The 18810-nt window shown below is 39.7% G+C and overlaps 1 protein-coding gene across 2 annotated transcripts in view; it reads left to right on the top strand.

Moving 5' to 3' along the window:
* The window catches only part of KNTC1 (kinetochore associated 1), a 35271-nt gene that overhangs the window by 13810 nt on the left and 2651 nt on the right, over nt 1-18810 (top strand). For both annotated transcript variants that reach the window (XM_051785880.1, XM_051785878.1), the window contains 32 exons: nt 110-244; nt 668-787; nt 1577-1646; nt 1717-1784; nt 2327-2619; nt 3234-3406; nt 3594-3688; nt 4495-4636; nt 5239-5295; nt 5831-5994; nt 6512-6616; nt 7271-7399; nt 8071-8187; nt 8582-8691; nt 8906-9116; nt 9776-9865; nt 10144-10315; nt 10727-10785; nt 10931-11147; nt 11728-11801; nt 12577-12787; nt 12891-13000; nt 13378-13418; nt 13778-13856; nt 14330-14448; nt 14792-14927; nt 15277-15372; nt 16052-16108; nt 16434-16488; nt 16568-16631; nt 17642-17771; nt 18639-18728. In XM_051785880.1, the coding sequence (XP_051641840.1) occupies nt 110-244; nt 668-787; nt 1577-1646; nt 1717-1784; nt 2327-2619; nt 3234-3406; nt 3594-3688; nt 4495-4636; nt 5239-5295; nt 5831-5994; nt 6512-6616; nt 7271-7399; nt 8071-8187; nt 8582-8691; nt 8906-9116; nt 9776-9865; nt 10144-10315; nt 10727-10785; nt 10931-11147; nt 11728-11801; nt 12577-12787; nt 12891-13000; nt 13378-13418; nt 13778-13856; nt 14330-14448; nt 14792-14927; nt 15277-15372; nt 16052-16108; nt 16434-16488; nt 16568-16631; nt 17642-17771; nt 18639-18728 (3789 nt within the window). The remainder of the gene's footprint in view (nt 1-109; nt 245-667; nt 788-1576; nt 1647-1716; nt 1785-2326; nt 2620-3233; nt 3407-3593; nt 3689-4494; nt 4637-5238; nt 5296-5830; nt 5995-6511; nt 6617-7270; nt 7400-8070; nt 8188-8581; nt 8692-8905; nt 9117-9775; nt 9866-10143; nt 10316-10726; nt 10786-10930; nt 11148-11727; nt 11802-12576; nt 12788-12890; nt 13001-13377; nt 13419-13777; nt 13857-14329; nt 14449-14791; nt 14928-15276; nt 15373-16051; nt 16109-16433; nt 16489-16567; nt 16632-17641; nt 17772-18638; nt 18729-18810) is intronic.

The raw sequence follows: 18810 nt of genomic DNA, 5'->3' as shown, positions 1-18810 counted from the left end.
GCTTGGTACAAGCTGTACAGTTCCAATGGTGAAGCAGTGTGGGTAAACTAATTCCTGTGTTATTCTATACATCAAGAAACTAAAGTCCAGATCTCTTTTCTTCTTACAGATGCTTGTGAGATACATTCTTAAACAAGATACCACTACTTCTTTGGAGGATGCCTTGAAAATTGTAGAAGCATATGCATTGCCCACTGGGGAAGTCTACTTTCTGAGGATGATGGACCTGATTGACAAAGAAAGGGTAGGGAAATACTTCATCAGGTGATTCTGGAATTTAGACAGTGACACCTATTTACAAGACAGGGGCGAGTTGTATTGCTTCCTCAGATCCTAAAAGCACTTTACTTATATATTTTTAATTAAAATTCTAGTTATTCTACACCTAACTGCCTATACTCAACATTGAAAAGGAGTCCTTTGTCAGAGTTTTATCCTTCATTTGTGGCAGAAAAGGATGAAAGTTATGACCTACAATACACAAGACAAGTTTGGAATTGAAGTCTCTACATATTATCACATACTGGTTTTGCTTACAAGGGTTGCACAATGGCCAGTTAGGTATCAGAACAAGGACACCCACATAACTGAGCTTTTCCAGAAGCAAATGCCCATCTCTTTGCATTATTTCTGGTTTAATTTTGTTTGTTTGTTTTTCTCCCTTCAGGGAGAAGAATCTCTGACTTTGTTAAAGTCTCTGACTCCTGCTGAAGCTGAGGAAGTTGCAGAGAGATTGACCATATGGGGAAAACTGGTGTTAAAGAACAAACCAGATGATTCTGAAGAGGTACCAAGTCTTTTATGTAGTAGAAAAGTTATTCCAAGTGCTATTCTTACTCAGATGCTTAAAAAGAGGTAGGGGATGCAAATGGAAAAACTGTGTCCTCCAGCAAAAAAGGGATGAACTGGTGCTGCTTTGAGCAAGAGGTTGGACTGGGGCACCTCTTGAAGCCTCTTCTAACTTGATCTTTTGCACTATATATAATTTTTTGTTATTTTTAAAGGCATCTCTGTGGAGTAGCATGGCCATCTGAATTCAATCAATAGTTTATAAATCCTGCCTCTATTATTATTATACCTCTAATCCTACATATTTTCCAGTGCTTTCTTTAGTTCCTTGGAGAACACCTGTTCAAAGACTGTAGGTGTGACTCTGCCATGGACCAAAGTGTGTTGCAGCTTCCCAGCTGACATTACACCTTGTCTCACAAGCACAGAAGGGAATTTTTGTGAACAGTTGCTTGGGGGAGTTATTCTGGGCAAGGGAAGGAAAAAGAAAGGGAGAAGGGTGCATATTTCCAAACCCCTGTGAGAGCTAACAGACTGTGTGGAGCAAATACATAATTACACCTAGAAAGTATTTACTGTTTCTATAAAGGATTCATATTTACAATAGCTTTTTGTTCCCTTGCTTTTCAACTGGTTGTATCTTAGACTTGATAATTGTTGCTGAAGATGTTTGGAGAGCATTACAAAGTGTTTTAACGGAGTTGAAGCCTGAGGGTTACTCTGCTACCAGAAACATTTTGACCAAAAAAAAAAACCCCAAACCCATTAACCTCTTCCTTTCCTGCAGCAAAAAGCACAAATGTTTATGACCAAGACACTCGTGGAAGTCCTAAAATTCCTGCTCAACACTCAAAAAGGTACAACTTTAACACCTGACATGTTGTTTGGAAATGGAATCAGAGAGTAATTGGTTTTCTCCTCCAACAGACAATCCCGTGAAGGAACACGAACATGAAGCAAACCTAAAGATGTTTGAAACACTTGCCACCCTGCAGGTAGGTAACTGATAGCTTCAAACCACTTCTGATTTACTGTGGTTATTCCAGATCGTTCTTACCACGTGGGTTATATTCAAAATTAACTGTATTTACAACATACATGCAAAGGTTGGGTTTAGTATTGACTTCAAAGAGATTCCAAGGCTACTCTTCTGGGAAAGTTCCCAATTAAAACTCAGTTGTCTAATTAAACCAAAAATTTAGACACTCTCCCAAAGTCTTAATTGGTAACACTGCAAAGACTTCATGATAGAGTACTGTGAAGAACTTAGTATGGGAGGTACACTTATATTAGTTAATACAGCTTTTGAGCATGGGGTTTCCTTCAGGTTTTTTTGTTTTGCTTCTCCACTGCCTGGCAAAATCCTCTAATTTATTACATAAATCAGTAGTTGATAGAAACCACTAAAGTCAACTTTGTACTGAAATATTCCTCTAATGAAACAGAGAATAAAAACATTTTCATAAAAAAAGAAGACCTCAACATTTTTAAAGGAAGTGATGTGAATACAAATATACAATTGTTGTTGTCGTTGCAGGAATATTTTGATATCTTTCTCTCAGCTGAAGAATTCAGCAACCCTTCCCTGATGTCTGAGCTTCTTGAGCACCACATAAATGCTTATGAAAGTGCCAGATCTGCAGCAAAGACTAGAAAAGTGCAGCCAATGACCTGTAACTCAGGGGATGGCAAAGCCAAGAACCCTCTCAGTGAATCCAGGCTGTACAGACTGGCTTTGCTCCTGCAGGTGCCAGAGCACCAACTGGGAGAAAAACTGGCCTTGAGAGCTCTGGATGCTGGAAAAGTTGAAGTTGCTCTAAAAATATGCAGGTAAAACTGCAGAGCTTTTCAAGATCCTCACTTTCAATGGGCTTTTCTGAACTATTTCTGATACTTTGCAGAATTAAATATGTGTAAAGCAAAGGAAAGGGTTTTCTGGTTTAGTTCTTTTTTCTAAAAATGAGTGTTTAAGCAACATGCTTATTGTTTGTATGCAATATTGAGTGTGGAATTAAGCCATTGCCTCTGAAAATTGCCACTGGTTTTTGCCATAACATGATTACTCAGTAAAAAGATTCCCTCTCCTTTTATAGAGTAAGGCCAAATATTAAATAACTGTTATGAGAATTGTTGGCTTAACAGAAGGAAACTATTGCACACTGACTGGTTTTTAGCTGGTCTCTGCCTCATGCTTAGGTTGTCACATAATTTAAACTTACTACCTCCTCCCCCCAAAAGAGATCAGATGAAAGTGTGAAAAATATTTTTATTATTAATGTGTTTTAGGTATTTCAGTATCTCAAAGGTAACTCCAGTGTGCTTCTCACTTCAGTCACAGCAGTGAGTGAGCTAAAAGGGAGTTAAAGAATTAAAACAGAATGTGGCCTTAAGTAAAAGCCCTGAGAACTACTGGGTTTTTTTAACATCCTTCTCTTTTTTAACAGGGAGTCCTATGAAAACCACTGCAATGAAGAAACAGGGAAGCTCCTGTTTTCAGTGGGTCAAAGGCTTTGCCATATGTTGGGAGCTGATGTTCCAATGATCCTTCCCACTGACATGAACCTCCCAGCAGTGATCCATGAGCTGGCCTGCCAGGCAGCCACAGTGTGTAGTGCAGGTAATTGCTGTGATCTGTTAATTGTGTTCATGTTGGGAGTCCCAGCTTCCCAAACAGCAACCAATAAACCTGAAACCAGGGTGACTTTCTGTATATGCACCTGTAAAAAGAAGTGCTGCAAAATTGTTTCCTCCTGATAGGACATATGAACCTTCTGTTCATGCTGATGAACTTCATATTTTTACAGATTTGCTGTTGGATTGTCTGGAACTCTGTCAATACACTTTGATTGCCAAGGACACCTACAGACAGTGCCAAATAGATGAGGGATTTACAGCAAAGGTATTTTCTGTACTGTCCACTCTAGGTGTTATTTTCCCTCTCACTTCTCCAGCAATATTCAATGAGAAAGCAAACAACAACAACAACAAATCCACACAGAGCTCTACAAAGAAAAATTTCCTCAAATATGAGTGTATTCAGCTTAAAGAATGATTTGAGTCCTAAAAGCAGTGCAGCTGTGGGACAAGCACAAGTAGCATTCTCCACTTTCTAAATCCTGCTGAAAATATTAGTGATTTTATTGAAGAACTGCTGCAAGAGAGCTGACTGGAAAGGGTGGCAGGGAGGGCTTGATTTTTAAATACATGCATTATGTGAAGGCATTGCCAAGAGTAAAACTGAGATGATCAAGTCCTTGAACAGCATCTTTGTTTTTTGTTTAGGTCAAGCAGTGCTTTAGGCTACTTGAAATGAATGGGCTCTTACAGCTGGAGTGGAGCAGAGCTGGGCAATGTTTGTGCACAGAGTGTTGCTTTTCTAAAAAATGATCCATTTGAAAAATGTTTGCTTGTAATATTTGGCCAAGAATGTTTATGAAAGCCTCCATTAAATTAATTAAGAAAGCATTTTGGCTGTACAGCTAAATAACTGCAACATGAAAGAGAAATGGGGCCACTCAAGGGAGGAAATGTGTTTATTGCTACTGGTCTTTCAACAAAAGTAGGAGAGCAAAATCCATTTTTAAATAGAAGGTTGTGTTCTATTCCTGGATTCCAAAACTGGAATCTCTTGCAACACTGAGTTTGTTAGTAGACTTATTAACTCTTCTTTTTGTTGAGTGTACTTTTGACAATGTTCTTATTTAGACAACATCCTTTGGAGGGGATAAAGATCCTTATGAAGAGTGGACCTATGGTGACTTCTTTAATGAAGATGGGATAGTCCTTGATGCACAGACAACGATGCCAGTTACATATGAATTTATTTCTTCTGTTCTGCCCCTCTGTGGTAAACTTGCATTCCTGAACATTGAGTCTGTGTTTCTTACTGATTTTTATCTAGAAATGTAACTAATTCAGGGGGTCTGTGGAAATTATCACCTCAGAAATCTCAATTAGACAAACTCCCAGAAGAAATATCCACTGGGGGGTGTAGAATTGAAAGGTGACTTTGGGTTTTATTCTGGCTCAGGAAAAATCTGGGTGACAAATGCCTGAAGTCTTGGAGAATGTTCTGGGAAGTGTCACTATAAACTTGTACTGTTCCTATGATCTTCTCTAGATATTCTGGCAGCCACTAATGACAACAGGATTTTATCAAGAGGAATTTCAGCTCATTCTAAAATTGTATTTTACACCACTGTAGATACAATAACTCTTAAAACTTTCAAGTATTATAAATCGAAATCCACAACCCTGTAGGTGCTGACAGAGATATTCCCCCTAGAAAATCACTTCTGACCAGGCACAGCCAAAAATAGCAGCAAATGGCTCAGAGTTCACGTGTCTTTATTTTCTGCACTGTCCCTGTAGGATTTTTTAAGCCCTGCCAGACTTCCCAGTGTTGCTGAGACCCTGGCAAAGTGCTGATGTTATTTGTCTGTCTTTCAGAGGACAAGGTGTATCCCTTGGAGTCCACCAGCCTGGCAAACCGTGCCTTTGTTGAAGGTATCACAGAATGCTTTGGGTTGGAAGGGACCTCACAGATCCCTTCATTCCAACCCCTGCCACGGGCAGGGACATGATGGCACTGACAGTGTAAACCAGACACTGGAAAACATGAAATTTAAACTCAACTTCCACAAGCATGATTAGCTCTTAGGGTTTTTTTTAACAGGTGCCTAAATGTTCATTTAAAGCCATATTTTGGTTCAGCACAGGAAACACCAGTTTGGGTGGTAATTCCTACCATTCCACCATGGGATTTTGAGTGTGTCAAAGGCTGTACTTCAGTCCAGAAGTACTGTGAGCTGGGATCATCAAAGCCTGCCCAAGAAGATGACTTCTGGTCAAAAACTTCTGGGTTTTGAACTAAAATAAGAGTCTGTATTAAATCAAAAGCCCTGAAGGTTTCAAAGGAAACTAAGGCTGATCCTGTGTCCTAAATTAAACAAGGAAAAAGAAAAACTGCTCTGATAGGAATTCCAAGAACAATGTGGTTAATACAAATACACTAATTATTTTCTGGGGTTGTTTTTGACAGGCCAGAACCTTCTGCTGGCAGTTGGAGCTCCCCTGAGTGCAGCAGTGCAGACCCTGCTGGAGTGCAGTCAGTGTGAGCTGGCCCTGAGGCTCATGGTCTGTGCCTTGGGGTCCTGCCTCCAGCACGGCATCTCCAACACCATGGACCTGGCCCTGAGTGAAAAGGTAGGGCAAGGACAATGCTGAATTCTGAGAGTCAATCTTAGAAGTATCCCAACTATTAACAAGGTTAGAGCAGTTCTATAAGGATGTGGGAGAGGCCCTCACCACAACCCTTGTGTTACCACCACTTGATCACATGTTGAGCCAGTTTGTGAAAGGAGCTGGTGGTTTCTCCCCTATTTTTCATGGTCCTCTTTCTCTTTGCAAAGTATGTTCAGAGCTAAACTTTCATTCCTGATCTAGAATGAACAGATGAGTAATGGTTTATGATGTTGCTTTATCATCGGTTAGCAAGGGAAAAGTTGTGAGTAGAATATTCAAGAAACATTCCTCAATTCAAAAGCACTTGGAAACAGAAATCCTTCTTCTGTCTAGAAGAAATCTTTGCAAGATCTTAAATAAATCAGCACATACAATTACCAGAGTACCTATTATTACTCTAGTACCTGTTATGCTGTAAATGACAAGAGAGGTTGAAGACTTAGAATTTATTTTTAATTGTGGGGTGTTTTCCTGATAGCTATACAGTGTCAGCACACTTGCTGAAACCAAGACCTTCCTCCTTGCTATGAAAGAGAAATGTTCTTCAGTCATCAGGAGCACTGCCCTGACCTTACTACACAAGGTAAGAGTGCTCTGGAAGGGGTAAGAGGGAGCCCTTTCTCTGCTCTGTCTGGAATCATTTTGGTTGGAAAAGACCCTTAAGATCGAGTCCAGCCATTCACCTAAAACTGCCAAGTCCACACTAAACCCTGAGCACCAGGTCCTCTAAACACCTCCAGAGATGGTGACTCCACTCCCTGGCTGGGTGGATTTGAGCCTCTTGTGGACTGGGGCTCTTTGACCCTGCACCAGTTGCTCTGCTTCAAAGGTTATGTACAGTGAGAGCCTCAACTTTGGGGGATCCTGTAGAGTCCTAAATTATAATAATGGCCTTTTTGATCTGTAGGTACACTCTATCTCATTTTAAATCCTGGGTTAATTTGTAGACTTTTTCTAGTTGGGGTCAGTTTTTAAAAAAAGCTATCTGCAAAATCTGCAATCCACTGTGTTCTAAGGCAGTTTAGACTGAGGGAACTTACTTTTAGACTGGCTCCAGGACATTTAGATTCTAAGTTCTAAAACCTGAAATACACTTTTATTCTTTTTTTTTTCCCTTCTAACTTATAGTCCCAACACACCTCTGAATTACAGAGTACACTCTGTGTTACACTTTAAAGAAAGAGACCTATTTAAATAAATTCCTAAAGTTTCTAAGTTTTTTTTTGCCAAACCACAGGTGTTCAACTGCCGTGTCATAGATCAGAACCTGGCCCTGGGGTATTGCACAATCCTGCCCAAAGAGGAGACATTCAAGAAGCTGTGGGATGTCATAAACAATACTTGGCAAAATTACAGAAAAGTCCTGGTAAATTCCCAAATCCTTGTATTCCTTCAGCAAACAGAGAATGTTGAGGAGTTTCTTTTAAAAAGACACCAACACTACCATGTGGTGGGGCAGGAGTTTGCCATGACTAAAGGCAGAGCTGTTGGAACAAGTTCCTCTGTATCACAAGGTGTGCACAGGCAGTTGTTGTCAACACTCAACATGATTTTTAAGCCCATGCATTGGGTTTTAGCTCATCATGACTCCTTCCAAAGCTTGGAAGCATTTATTTCAGGTCCCATCATATATCTACATCCTATTTGGGATAAGTTGTTCTCTGACAGCAGTTGTCAAGAATGGAACTCATAAATAAATATATTAAAATGTAAAGGAAGATGGGAAGTAAAGCATAAAGAAATGGGGAGGGAGAGAGATGTTAATTTTGAGAAAATATATCTAAAAAGTACCTCTTGTATGAGCTTCTACACCACTCAGAAAATATTTTGGAGAAAGTTAATTTTAAAGTAGCTTTGAACTTCCAGCTCAGGAGGTGGAATAGTCCTGTCACCTCCTGTGAGATTTGTTTTCATTTTACACAGTTGTGTGATCATCTATGAATTGTTTTAAATTCCTCTAAGGATTTAGACCTTAGGATTCCCAATTTTCAGATTATTTATTGGACTTGTATTCACTTCCCTTCTCACTCCTTTCAGGCAGTAGCTCTGGTTGGAGCACAACTTGCTGACCAATATGGTGAGGCAGAAGAAAAGAAAAAATTCCAAGAATTGGCTATTGATGCAGAATGGGGTCTCCAGCTTGGCAAATTTGGTGTAAGATTGATTTTATTTATTTATTGATTATTTATTTTAGGGGTTTATTAACTAATCAGTTAATAATGTCAGTATAGTCTGAGATTTATGGTGGGTTTTACACAGATTTCACATTCAAATGTAGGCACAGTTGGGATTGATTTTAATTTTTCAATCTGCTTAAATAAACCTCAGAAAATGAAATGCAATAATTGAGGGGGCTATAAAAGAGCTTTGGAGATTTTAAGTGTTATTTGGCCCAGGGGATAGTCAGCAAATGCACTGCTTTTTCCTGCTCTAAAAGTGTCTGGATTGATACTAAGGAAAACAGAAAAGGTCCACTATATAAGGAATTAGTCCAAATATTGTCTAAAAGATTTTTTGAGAAGAAGAGAAATTGTTTCTTTACCTACAGATTTCTTTTGAGACTGTATTTAGACAACCACCACTGAGGAAGAAAGAACTCATAAGGATGCTGGTCCAAACCCCAGAAGTAGACACAGGTCTCATCCTAAACTACTGCAGGTACTGATTCTCTCAAATTAACTGTACTCAATTATTGCTGTAATAATAACCATGACCACTGACTTCTATTTTAGTTTAAATAAATCCTAATTAATACCATATGCAAACTGTTCTTTTTAAAAAAATATTATTCAGAACACATCCTGGTCTTGCATTACTGTATTCCTAAGGAAAAACCAAAGCTCACAGAGAAAATATTCTGGTATTTTTCTAGTACTTTCCTGCTGGACAGTGATGCTGCACTGCAGCTTTGCATTGAAACACTCCTGCTCCAGAACACCACCACAAGTCAGGAGGAAGGGGACTCTGAAGAACACAGGGAGAAGCAACCTCATTCCACTCTGCTGGCCAGAGCCCTGGAAATAACTCCTCTGCTCAAAAGCACCAAAGTCCTGGTCACAAACCTCACTGGAATATTGTACAAGGTAAAAAAACCAACCAAACAAACAAGGCAATCCAAAACCACACCAAAACAATCAAAAAGAGTCCCTGGAATCTGTATTTCAAGTGCCCTGTGTCACCTGAATGACAGATTAATAATTCCTCAGAAATTTGAAAAGGTTATGTTTTTTCCCCAAATCTTCCTAAAGCAGGTAAAGGTTAAGTTGCAGTTTTCTGCTTCTCTAAAAAAATTACAGCAACATATCTAATTTTCATTAAAGGCAGGTAGAGTCTTTCACCCCCACTTCCCTTAAAGAAACTACCAGAAAACAATCAAACAAAAAAGTAAGATCTAAGTATCACAGTTCCATATTAAAAATAGGTGAGGAGTCAAAAAAATTATATGTTGGGGTTTGGTTTTGTATTTTGGGGGTTTTTTTGTGGCTTTTTTGGAGTTTTTTCCCCATCACTTCTTGCTTGGTCTTTCTGCAATATCCTGATAGTTTTTTTAGGATTCAGGACTATGAGGTGGGAGTCTTTGTTTCAAAGAATTAGGCCACGATGCTTATATTGACATAACACTGAAGAAACAGTACTGATGTTACAACAGTTGATATTAAAACTGGGAAAATCTACTCACTTGTGTGTTTTTATAAAGACAAACCATGCCAGGCCTTTTCAAACAGACCATTATTTTGAACAGCTGGATCCTTATGACTATGAAACCATTGAAATTGTCCTGAGGGTGATACAAAACGCTGATGAGAAGAACACCAGCATCCAGCTCAGCCAGGTATGGCCACGAGTGTCCCTGTCACCCTGCCAGGGCATCTCTGTTCTGCTTTGTCTATTTATTAGCTATTTATTTATTCACCACTGTTGGAATTCAGGGAATTATCCTCTGTACACGGCTCTCCCTCAGAAAACAAAATTCAAGGAAGTCATCTCAGCAGTGGCTCATAGCAAGGATAAAAAAAATCCCCACATGTTTACCAACTCTGCCCCAGAAAATTGCCTCTGGGACTTAGCAGTTTGTTTATTTTTATTTTCTTATTTCTTTTTTATTCCTAGGCTTTGAGCCTCCTCAAACATCTGGGATCTTATCAAAGAATTTCTCCCCCTGTAGACCTGGAACACCAATATGTTTTAGAGCATGTGAATCCCTTGTCTCCAGCTGCTCACACCAGGCTGCCCTTCCACCTGATATTCTTCAGAACTGCACACTGTTTCTGGAACATCATATGTAGGTTCAGTGTTTTTTATGGTTATATATATATATATATAAAAAATTCCCTTTCTCTGCTATCTGACTCCTTTAAATTTCTACAGTATATGTTGAATATTAACTGTAATTGTTAATGCAGTTTTCATCTTGGGTACTTCTGAAAGCATTTGTGCTCCCAAATCGCCACCCAGAGGAGCTAAGGGGATAGAAACAATGCAGAATTCGTCCTCAAATTCTTTCTTGGGACCTCCCAAAGACCAAAGTTATCCATATATCCCACTTCCCAGCCTGGTGTGGATAATGAAGATCATTTTCCTTCTCTCCCAATGGAGGTCCCCATCTACCAATAAACTAAAAGTTCTTAATTTCACAGAGAAAACTGCAAGTGGACTGGGCCACTTTCACAAGCAACTGTCTTTCTCCTTTCAGCCCCAGAGCTCAGTGAGGAATCCTTCCCAACCCTCCTGCTGATTGCCAAACTAATGAAGGTAAAGTAGCACCTGGAAAGAATTTATTTCAAAATTATTGCCCCCCACCCAAAAAAAAAAAAGGAGCTTTCATCTTTCTTTTGCACGATTTTGGCCTCACTAGAGAAGTTCTCACGACTCTTAATCCCCTTCCATGCTTTCCCAGGTTTCCCTGGACACCTTTCACATGTCTGCAGCTCGCTACGTCTTTGAGAAAAAACTGAAGCCAAAAATCCTCGAAATGAGAAGCAGTGGCTGCCCCTCAGTGGTGAACAAGGAAACGATCAGAACCGTGCAGACCATCCAGTCCTACCTGCTGGCCATCGTCAACCCGGAGTGGGCCGTGGCCATCGCCCTCAAGATCGTCCAGGAATTCCCAGCAGGTGAGGCACAAACGGGAGGGGGGAGAGACTGGAGAAGAACAGGCTCGAGACAAGAGCATGTGACTAAACACGTGTCCAGTATCCTCCAGTGAAACCCAAGAAACTTTGAGAGTAAAAATTAATTTGTCTCCTACATCCAGTTTTCTATCACAGTGTCACTATTAAATCCTTTTTCCTCTCTTTTTATAGAATCCCAGAAGGGTTTGGGTTGGAAGGGACCCTTAAAAACCACCTCATTCCACCTCCTGCCATGGGCAGGGACACCTCCCACCAGACCAGGTTGCTCCAAGCCCTGTCCAACCTGGCCTTGTTGTCCTGCTTAAAGTTTCTGCATGTTCATGCCATCTCCAGACAAGTTTTCCCCAAAAGCAAATATTTCAGGCCAATTTAAGCTGGCTTCTCTATTATCTGAATCCAAACAGATATGATATCTTTTTGCTCTTCAGGCACAAGAGCTTCCCCAACATTTTAAACTGCTTCTAATTTGAATTCTTTGAAATAAAATGGATCTAATGTGTACTGTAGGAAGGATTCATGAAAACTTAATTTATTTACTTCTTTTTTTTCTCTTTGAAAAAAGGTCCTGACCAGATTCAGGCATTGAAATTCTGTCTCTATTTGGCTGACAAGTGGCTGAAGAACACCACAGCTGAGGTAATGGGAAACAGGACTGCTGTACAGTTCAGCAGTTATGGTAGTATTTTGATTTTTGGTGTTTGGGATAGTGGTGGGTAAATTGTACCATAACCAACCCTGATATGGGAAGTACTTTAGGGGAAGTGACCCCCCAGGAGAACCCTTTCTGTTCTGGAACATTCTCCTCTTCACAGCCTTGGAGGCTGGACAAAAAAATAGACAGTCTTAAGGGGAAAGAACAACTTATTCTTCCTGTTTCTGTGCATTTTTCTTGCTGCAGGAGAATGAGTTGGAATCTGTTCCAGCTGTTGGATCAATAACATGATTAACTTTTACTTTCAGTTCCAAGATTTTTTAGCTCTCTGTGGTGTTGTATATAAAGAAAGGCTGCTTTGACTTGATTCTCTGGCTCATTTTCACATGGTTGGGAGGGAAAGGTGAAGAAGAATCTCAGCCCTGATTACAAATACCCAAATTTCTGCAGAGTTGTTGAGACACAATGAACGCTAAATAGTTCTCTGTACTATGCCACATGTTCAAACAGAATTGTGGCAAAATTCTACTGTAATTCCAGAGGCCAAGATTTAAATATTAATCTTTTTCCTTCTCCATTTTTACCTCAAAATATCCTAATTTTACACACTGCCTCTTATTTTAGTTGTTTTTTTCACAACATACCTTTGCCATTTCTTCCAAGATACCTTTCCTAGCAGAGCAGAAAGCCCAGATGATTTTTCTTGTGCTTTTGAGTAAAAGAGGCTGTTTTATGTAAAACTGTGGTGTTTTGCTAAAGGATGAGTCCCATGGAAAAGCAAAAGTGCTGCAGAAGAAGTTACATATGCAGTATAGACGAGCAGCAACAGAAAATGTTCTCATAACTCACAACCTGAACACGGGGGAGCAGATCAAGTCTGTTGGGAAACCAGCCTATCTGATCATTTCCCTCTATGAACACCACAGCATAGACCAGAGAATCCAAAATCCCACTGGCAGAGATTATCCAGGTGAGGATCCATAATCCAGTTTCAAAGGAGCAAAGAGAAGCTCTTTAAAAAGGGCTTCAAAAATGCATGTTTGGAAATCCATTGTCTCTGCCTCTTCCTGTAGATATCCACATGGCAGCTGAGGAGATAGCTGAGATTAATGACCTGGATATGAACAAAATTCGGGACAAACTGCTGGAAAAATGGCTGTGTCCAAGCACACCACCCTCAGAAGTAAGTCACCACAGGAGATTTACAGGCCACTTACACAAAATATGGATTCTTTTTTTTTTCACTTGACCTAAAAACTAAGGTTATTTGGTGGAATTCGCCTTTAGAAGCCATGGAGCTATTTAAGATTTCAATCCCTTTGTAACATTGCACAGTAATGTCTCTGGTGAGACAGACTTGAAATGCTTTTCTTTCTCTCTCTACAGAGATTAAAATCCTACTTTGGTGCTAGAAAAAAGTTGTGTGTTCAGCCTAAGGGAGTAAAGCAGCTGTAAATACAATCAGCCTTATTAAAGAGACCGTAGGGTTTAAGCAGGGATATGACCAAGCTATTTATCCAAACAACAGAGAAAACTCACAACTTTCACTTCTTTTTACAGAAAACTCATGAAATCTTTGGAGAAGATGAAGAAATCCGAAGGTGAGTGTGTTGTCTCACATAAACATGGTGAATTATTTTTAACTTGCAAGCTAAAAATAGCTTTTTCAAGAAACCTTGTGAGGTTGTGCGTGATTCAGAACTCACTGTTCTTATTTTTGCTTTCTGGTGACATCAGTTTTGAATCATCAAATACTTATTTATGTCATGGAATGCCATTCCCAATAAGTTACATCTGTGCTTAAGAGTAGCTATTTGGAGTTTTCCCCCTCCTTTTCTATATCCTTGGAATATCATATCCTTGATCTCCTTGTGACAGTGAAATATTTACATTTCAGTGACTATTGGTGTGTTGTGTTTCAGTAGCTGTGCTGGTACTAAAAGCAAACCTGTTTTTGCAGAGTTATTTACCTGCTTCAGTCTTGCCCAATGGATTACAGTTCAAGATTGCTTTTTGCAATTACAACTTCTACCACATCTGTAAGTTGCTGAATTCTAATTTTAGCTTGATGCTCATGAAATTTTTACCTCTTATTAAAATCAAGTGCTGTCTGCTTAACTGCACAGGCTTCGACCTGAGGCCTTTGTATCTGCAATTTCAATAGTTTATAGATTTGTATGAGCTCTGTGTTTCTCCCTCTCCAACAACCTTTGGGGTAAAACTGTGATTTTCATGGAATTTTGCTATTGACTGTCAAGAACAGCCCTTGAACTCTGGGTTTTCTAAATTTATTGCTGATATTATTTGAAAACAGCTTCATTAAACATATTCTGGAACGTGCTTTAAGCTGGTGTAAGACATTGGCTCACTTTGGCAATTAAAGCAGAGTGGTAAAATTCTTTTAGCAGAGCCTTAAGCTCCAGTTTTTCACTCTTACCAAATTTTTTTGTGATACTACATATCACAAATAGTCAAATATTCTCTTTTCACTGTGTTTTTTTCCCCTCCTCAGCCCATTGGTGTCACTCAGCTGACCTTTGCTCACAGGAGCAGAGCACTGAAGTGTCTGCTCCACTTGGCAGATACCAACACTGTGGAATCACTCTTCAAGAAGCCCATTGAGACAGTAAAGTAAGATGAATTTTCCTTAAAACATCCCTTAATAGTAACATTTTGTTGAAAAAAAAAATCTCTGTGCAGGACTGCACTTTGAGTTGTAAGAGTTACAGTAACTGGTTTATCTTTAGAGATGATCCAACTCATCCATCATTCAGGGGAAAGAGCTTTCCCTAAGCAATTACCAGACAGTTTTTTACTTCATTAAGATCATAATTATAAATACAGGCTACATATTTGTTATTAAATCAACAGAAGGACACTTTGCAGTACTATCCCAAGGTTGAGCATATGAATTAAAATATAATGCTCACTGTAAATCTCATTAACTCCTGGTTTGGGGGTTACTTTTTTCCAGGTATTTTCTAAGGTGCTGCATTTATCTGGCAGAGTTTGAAATCTTGAATATTCCATATACTTATGAATCATTCCATAAGAGTCCAAAGGAAGGAATGATTAAAGGGCTATGGAAGAATCACAGCCACGAACCCAAGGTAGGATTTTTAAACCCTTTGTGAATTATTGAGTGTTTGTTACACATTGTGTGGATTTACACTTTTGTGCAGAGCTTTGCTAAACAGATGTTGCTTCAATGGACTCTGGAAATGACAGAGAAAAGCTTTACCCTTCCTACAATTAGAAAATAAAGTGGTATCACACACAGCTGGGTTTTTTGGCTTTGCTCACATGTGTAAATTCATTTTGAAAGTGGCTTGTTCGTGGCTTTTGAGGAGTTAAAGGTCCTGGTAATGCTGTAAAAATCTCAAATGCCACTGACAAGCAGGAAAGGTTTGAAGGCCATGAATGTTTGTTAAAATACAGCCTGTCCTTGCTCTCCCTCAGGCCGTGAGACTGGTGACAGAACTGAGTTTGGACTACAAAGTTTATGATCCCCAGCTGTGGAATGGCCTCCTCCAGAAACTCCTGGGCTTCAACATGGTAAGGAATTGTTAAGCAAGGTGAGAAAAAGGCTGGGTTATCCACTGGTTTCAGAAGAACGGGACAGATACATGAACTGCAAACTTCCTGTGACCAATTATTGATAATTTACACACTTACTTTGGGCTCTGAGATACTGAGCTGGTGAAGATTTGAGGAATTTCTGGTTTAGCATTGACTTGTGCTCTTAAATTGTTCCAGTTTCATTTTTTTAAAGCCTTTCAGATGGCAAGAGCAAATCCTATGGTAATAAATTGAAAATTTCCTTCACATTATTACAATTTGATAACATAGCATGCCTATTTTTGTGTGCAAATACATACAAAACTGTGCATGTATGTATTTACATGTGTTTGTATATACATATACAAAATCATGATCCCTAAAATGTATTTATAATTATAGCAACCCTGATTGTTGTCATTCAGAATCTTAATTACCTCTGATTGTCAAACTTTATGTGATGTTGCTACAGCCTAAGGAGGTAACAGATGTACCTGGCAATGGGGTTGATGATTTAATTTACTTAACTATAAAGCATATTTCCATATGTATCAAAGGTACCTTGAGGAACTCTCAGTTTGCATCCTACAGACAAAACAAGCATAATGCAGCTCTGTAGATTATTGCTAAATCTTCAAAACCACCCAACTATTTTAAAATCAATCTTCTTTTCCAGACTCAGTATCTAAGAAGAGTTTTGACAGCAATTACTGGCATTCATTCATTATGGGAGGTAAGTAAATATCCTCTGACTTCTCATCTTTTTCTTACTTACCAGGGATTTAGTGTGTGTGTGAACCTTGAAAAGACCTTTTTTGAATTACTATTTTTATGTACAGTGCAGCATGTCAGTAAACACTGGACAGAAACATTTTGCCAGCAGTCAAAATATGGCCAAATCTGAGACTCTGAGATAATGAAAGCAATGTTAGGGAATAATTCATCCAGGATAAAAAGGAAAGAACATTGAGAGGCTTCCTTCCCCTGCAGGGGGGTGTTTACAACACACTTGTAACTCAGTGGATTTGGTTGTTACTTTACAACTTTGTTGCCAACAGATTCCCAACTTTCTCCGGGCCTGGCGCAGTGTGGTCCTGTCCCCCTTCCTCACAGGTAGGGCTGGGATTGTCTCCCCTCCTCCTACAGTAACTTGGTTCTATATTTACTTTATCATCTTCTCTTTATTTCTCAGCTTCATGTCCCCCCAGTCCCAGCCAGCTGGAGGAGTGCTGTGAGTGCTTTGTGATGCTGCTCAAGTAAGTGGACAGTCCATCCCACAGTTTAGTTCTAGTGGGAATGCCCAGTTGTGATTTCTCACCCTGAACATGCAAAGGAGTTCTGGGAACTGGGGAGCCTGAGGCACAAGGAAAAACCTTTTGCCTCTTTTAGGAAGGACAGGACAGAAACACAACCAGAAATTCTGAGCATGGACAGCAGGTGCTGCAACTCTGTAGCTGGGCTGTGGAAACTCAACTGGGAACTGCTCTCTGAACTGGGACTGAGAATCAGCAGCACAGGCTGCTGAAAACCAATTTATCTGCCCAGTTGCTGCCCCAGGACTGTTCCTGTCCTGATATTTTTAAAGGACTCATGGTCAACCCTGAAAGTCCAGTTAATATCTCTTACCCAAAATACAGCACATTTCCTAGAACATAAACACAGAGTATAAGACAGAAAGAATTCATTTTCCTCTAAAGAATAAACCTGACTCAACAAAGATCTATAAGCTGCAGATCTGCAAGTGTGGTTAACTCATGGTATTAATGTTCTTAAACCTTCTGTGCATAAACCAGTCCTGCACTGCCTTTACAATGTAAAAAAGCACAAGAAATCGTTATCTTATTCACCACAATCCTCTGATTTGCTCAAAAGAAGAACCAGAGCTCAGAGAGCCTGACTTGAACAAAGAGTTAATTAGGATTTAGAAATGGTTGGGGTTGGAAGGGGCCTTAAAGATCATCTGGAAAGGGATCCTCCACTCCTGTGCACACACATCTGAACCAAAGCTCTGCTCTGGGCAGTTGCCCAACAACTCCCCTCAAAACAGGACCTCAAGTGCTTAGAAAGAGAAACTGGTGTTGGTTTTTTTTTCAAGCTACAAAATCCTCATGGATTTATGTTCAGTGAAACTTCAACTTGTTTGACCATTTCCAAAATTAGGATGAGGTAAAAATGTATTGCTCTACCTGGCTTAAAGTTCCCACAGCACTAACCCATCCAGCCACAGATACCAGCTGAGAACTTCCCTCCTGATCTCCCTCTGCAGGTGTCCTGTCCTGGCTGACCTGGATGTCATTGGAATTGCCAAACAATACTCTCAGCTGGACCTTCCAGCCTTAGCCTTGGGCTGCCTGTTGCTGATCCCTCAGCCCGAGAAGAGAGAGCAGCAAATTCAGGTAAACAATAAGTTTAGTGTCCTGTCTGTGCCAGGGAAATGCCTTTCAGCATGCTCTGTAAAAGACAGCCACTTTCAATTCCAGTTTATTTAAATGCATCCCTGCTGGCAGCTGCTCAGCATTTCCCACTCACAAAGGCTTCTGAAAGGGATCATGTGAATACTTCCTTCTCCTTTTCTTTTCTTGAAGCAAACCCAGCTTCAAGTCACCCTCAGTAGCTTTGTCATATGACTTTGCCTTTTGAGAAGTTGAGGGTGTTTTATGGGATCCCACCCATAAAACACGTGATAAAAACCCAGCAAACCCCAAGCCATAACAAATTGTAAGAGAAGTGCTGAATCCTACTTTGGAAGAGTGTTGAGCTGAAAGCTCCTGACTTCTAAGAAAGATGCTTGATCTGCACAAATTGTGATGTAAAACCTTTGCCTTAAGGCCACATCCTCACCATCTACAGTTCCCTTTCTCTTCTCATTTGTTCCCATTAATTTATGCTCCACATTGTTCTCCAGGTGAACCATATTTGCCACGAGCAAACTGGCACCAGGAAAGGCACCTTAAATCCTTAGACTTCCAGTCATTAAAGTTACATTCAGAAAGATTTTCCCAAATCACAGCAGTAGTGTAGGACATTCACTCTGCTGCCAATGAGTCCAAAAAATCTGTAACAGCTACAGCAAAACACCCTTTGAGAGTTCAAAGCAATACTTTCAGTCCAACCACACAGCTCCTGGTTTGGTAATTCCACCTTTGCACCTGTAATATCAACATATTCCTTGTTCCTGAATGAATCAAATACTTGCTCTGAAGGGAGAGTTTCTACTTTAATCAGTCACAGAATATTAATGCTTTGTAACTTATTTTCACCAGGGTTTCTTATCAACTTGTAACACAGAAACTGTGCTGCAGCAAATAGATGAACACATGGGCACTGGAGAAGTTGTAGCATTTGCTTCTCAGGTAAATAAATAAATAAATTTATTTGCCATTGACTTGGAGGCTTTTCTGACAGATAAGTGTACACAGAACATTTTCCCTCCTC

Source organism: Manacus candei, unplaced genomic scaffold (genome assembly GCF_025592945.1).
Source record: "Manacus candei isolate 608988 ecotype Guabito, Panama unplaced genomic scaffold, ASM2559294v1 h1tg000020l, whole genome shotgun sequence".
Classification (NCBI taxonomy): Eukaryota; Metazoa; Chordata; class Aves; order Passeriformes; family Pipridae; genus Manacus; species Manacus candei.
Note: the sequence above shows the minus strand (reverse complement) of the source record. Positions and strands in the feature narration are given on the sequence as shown.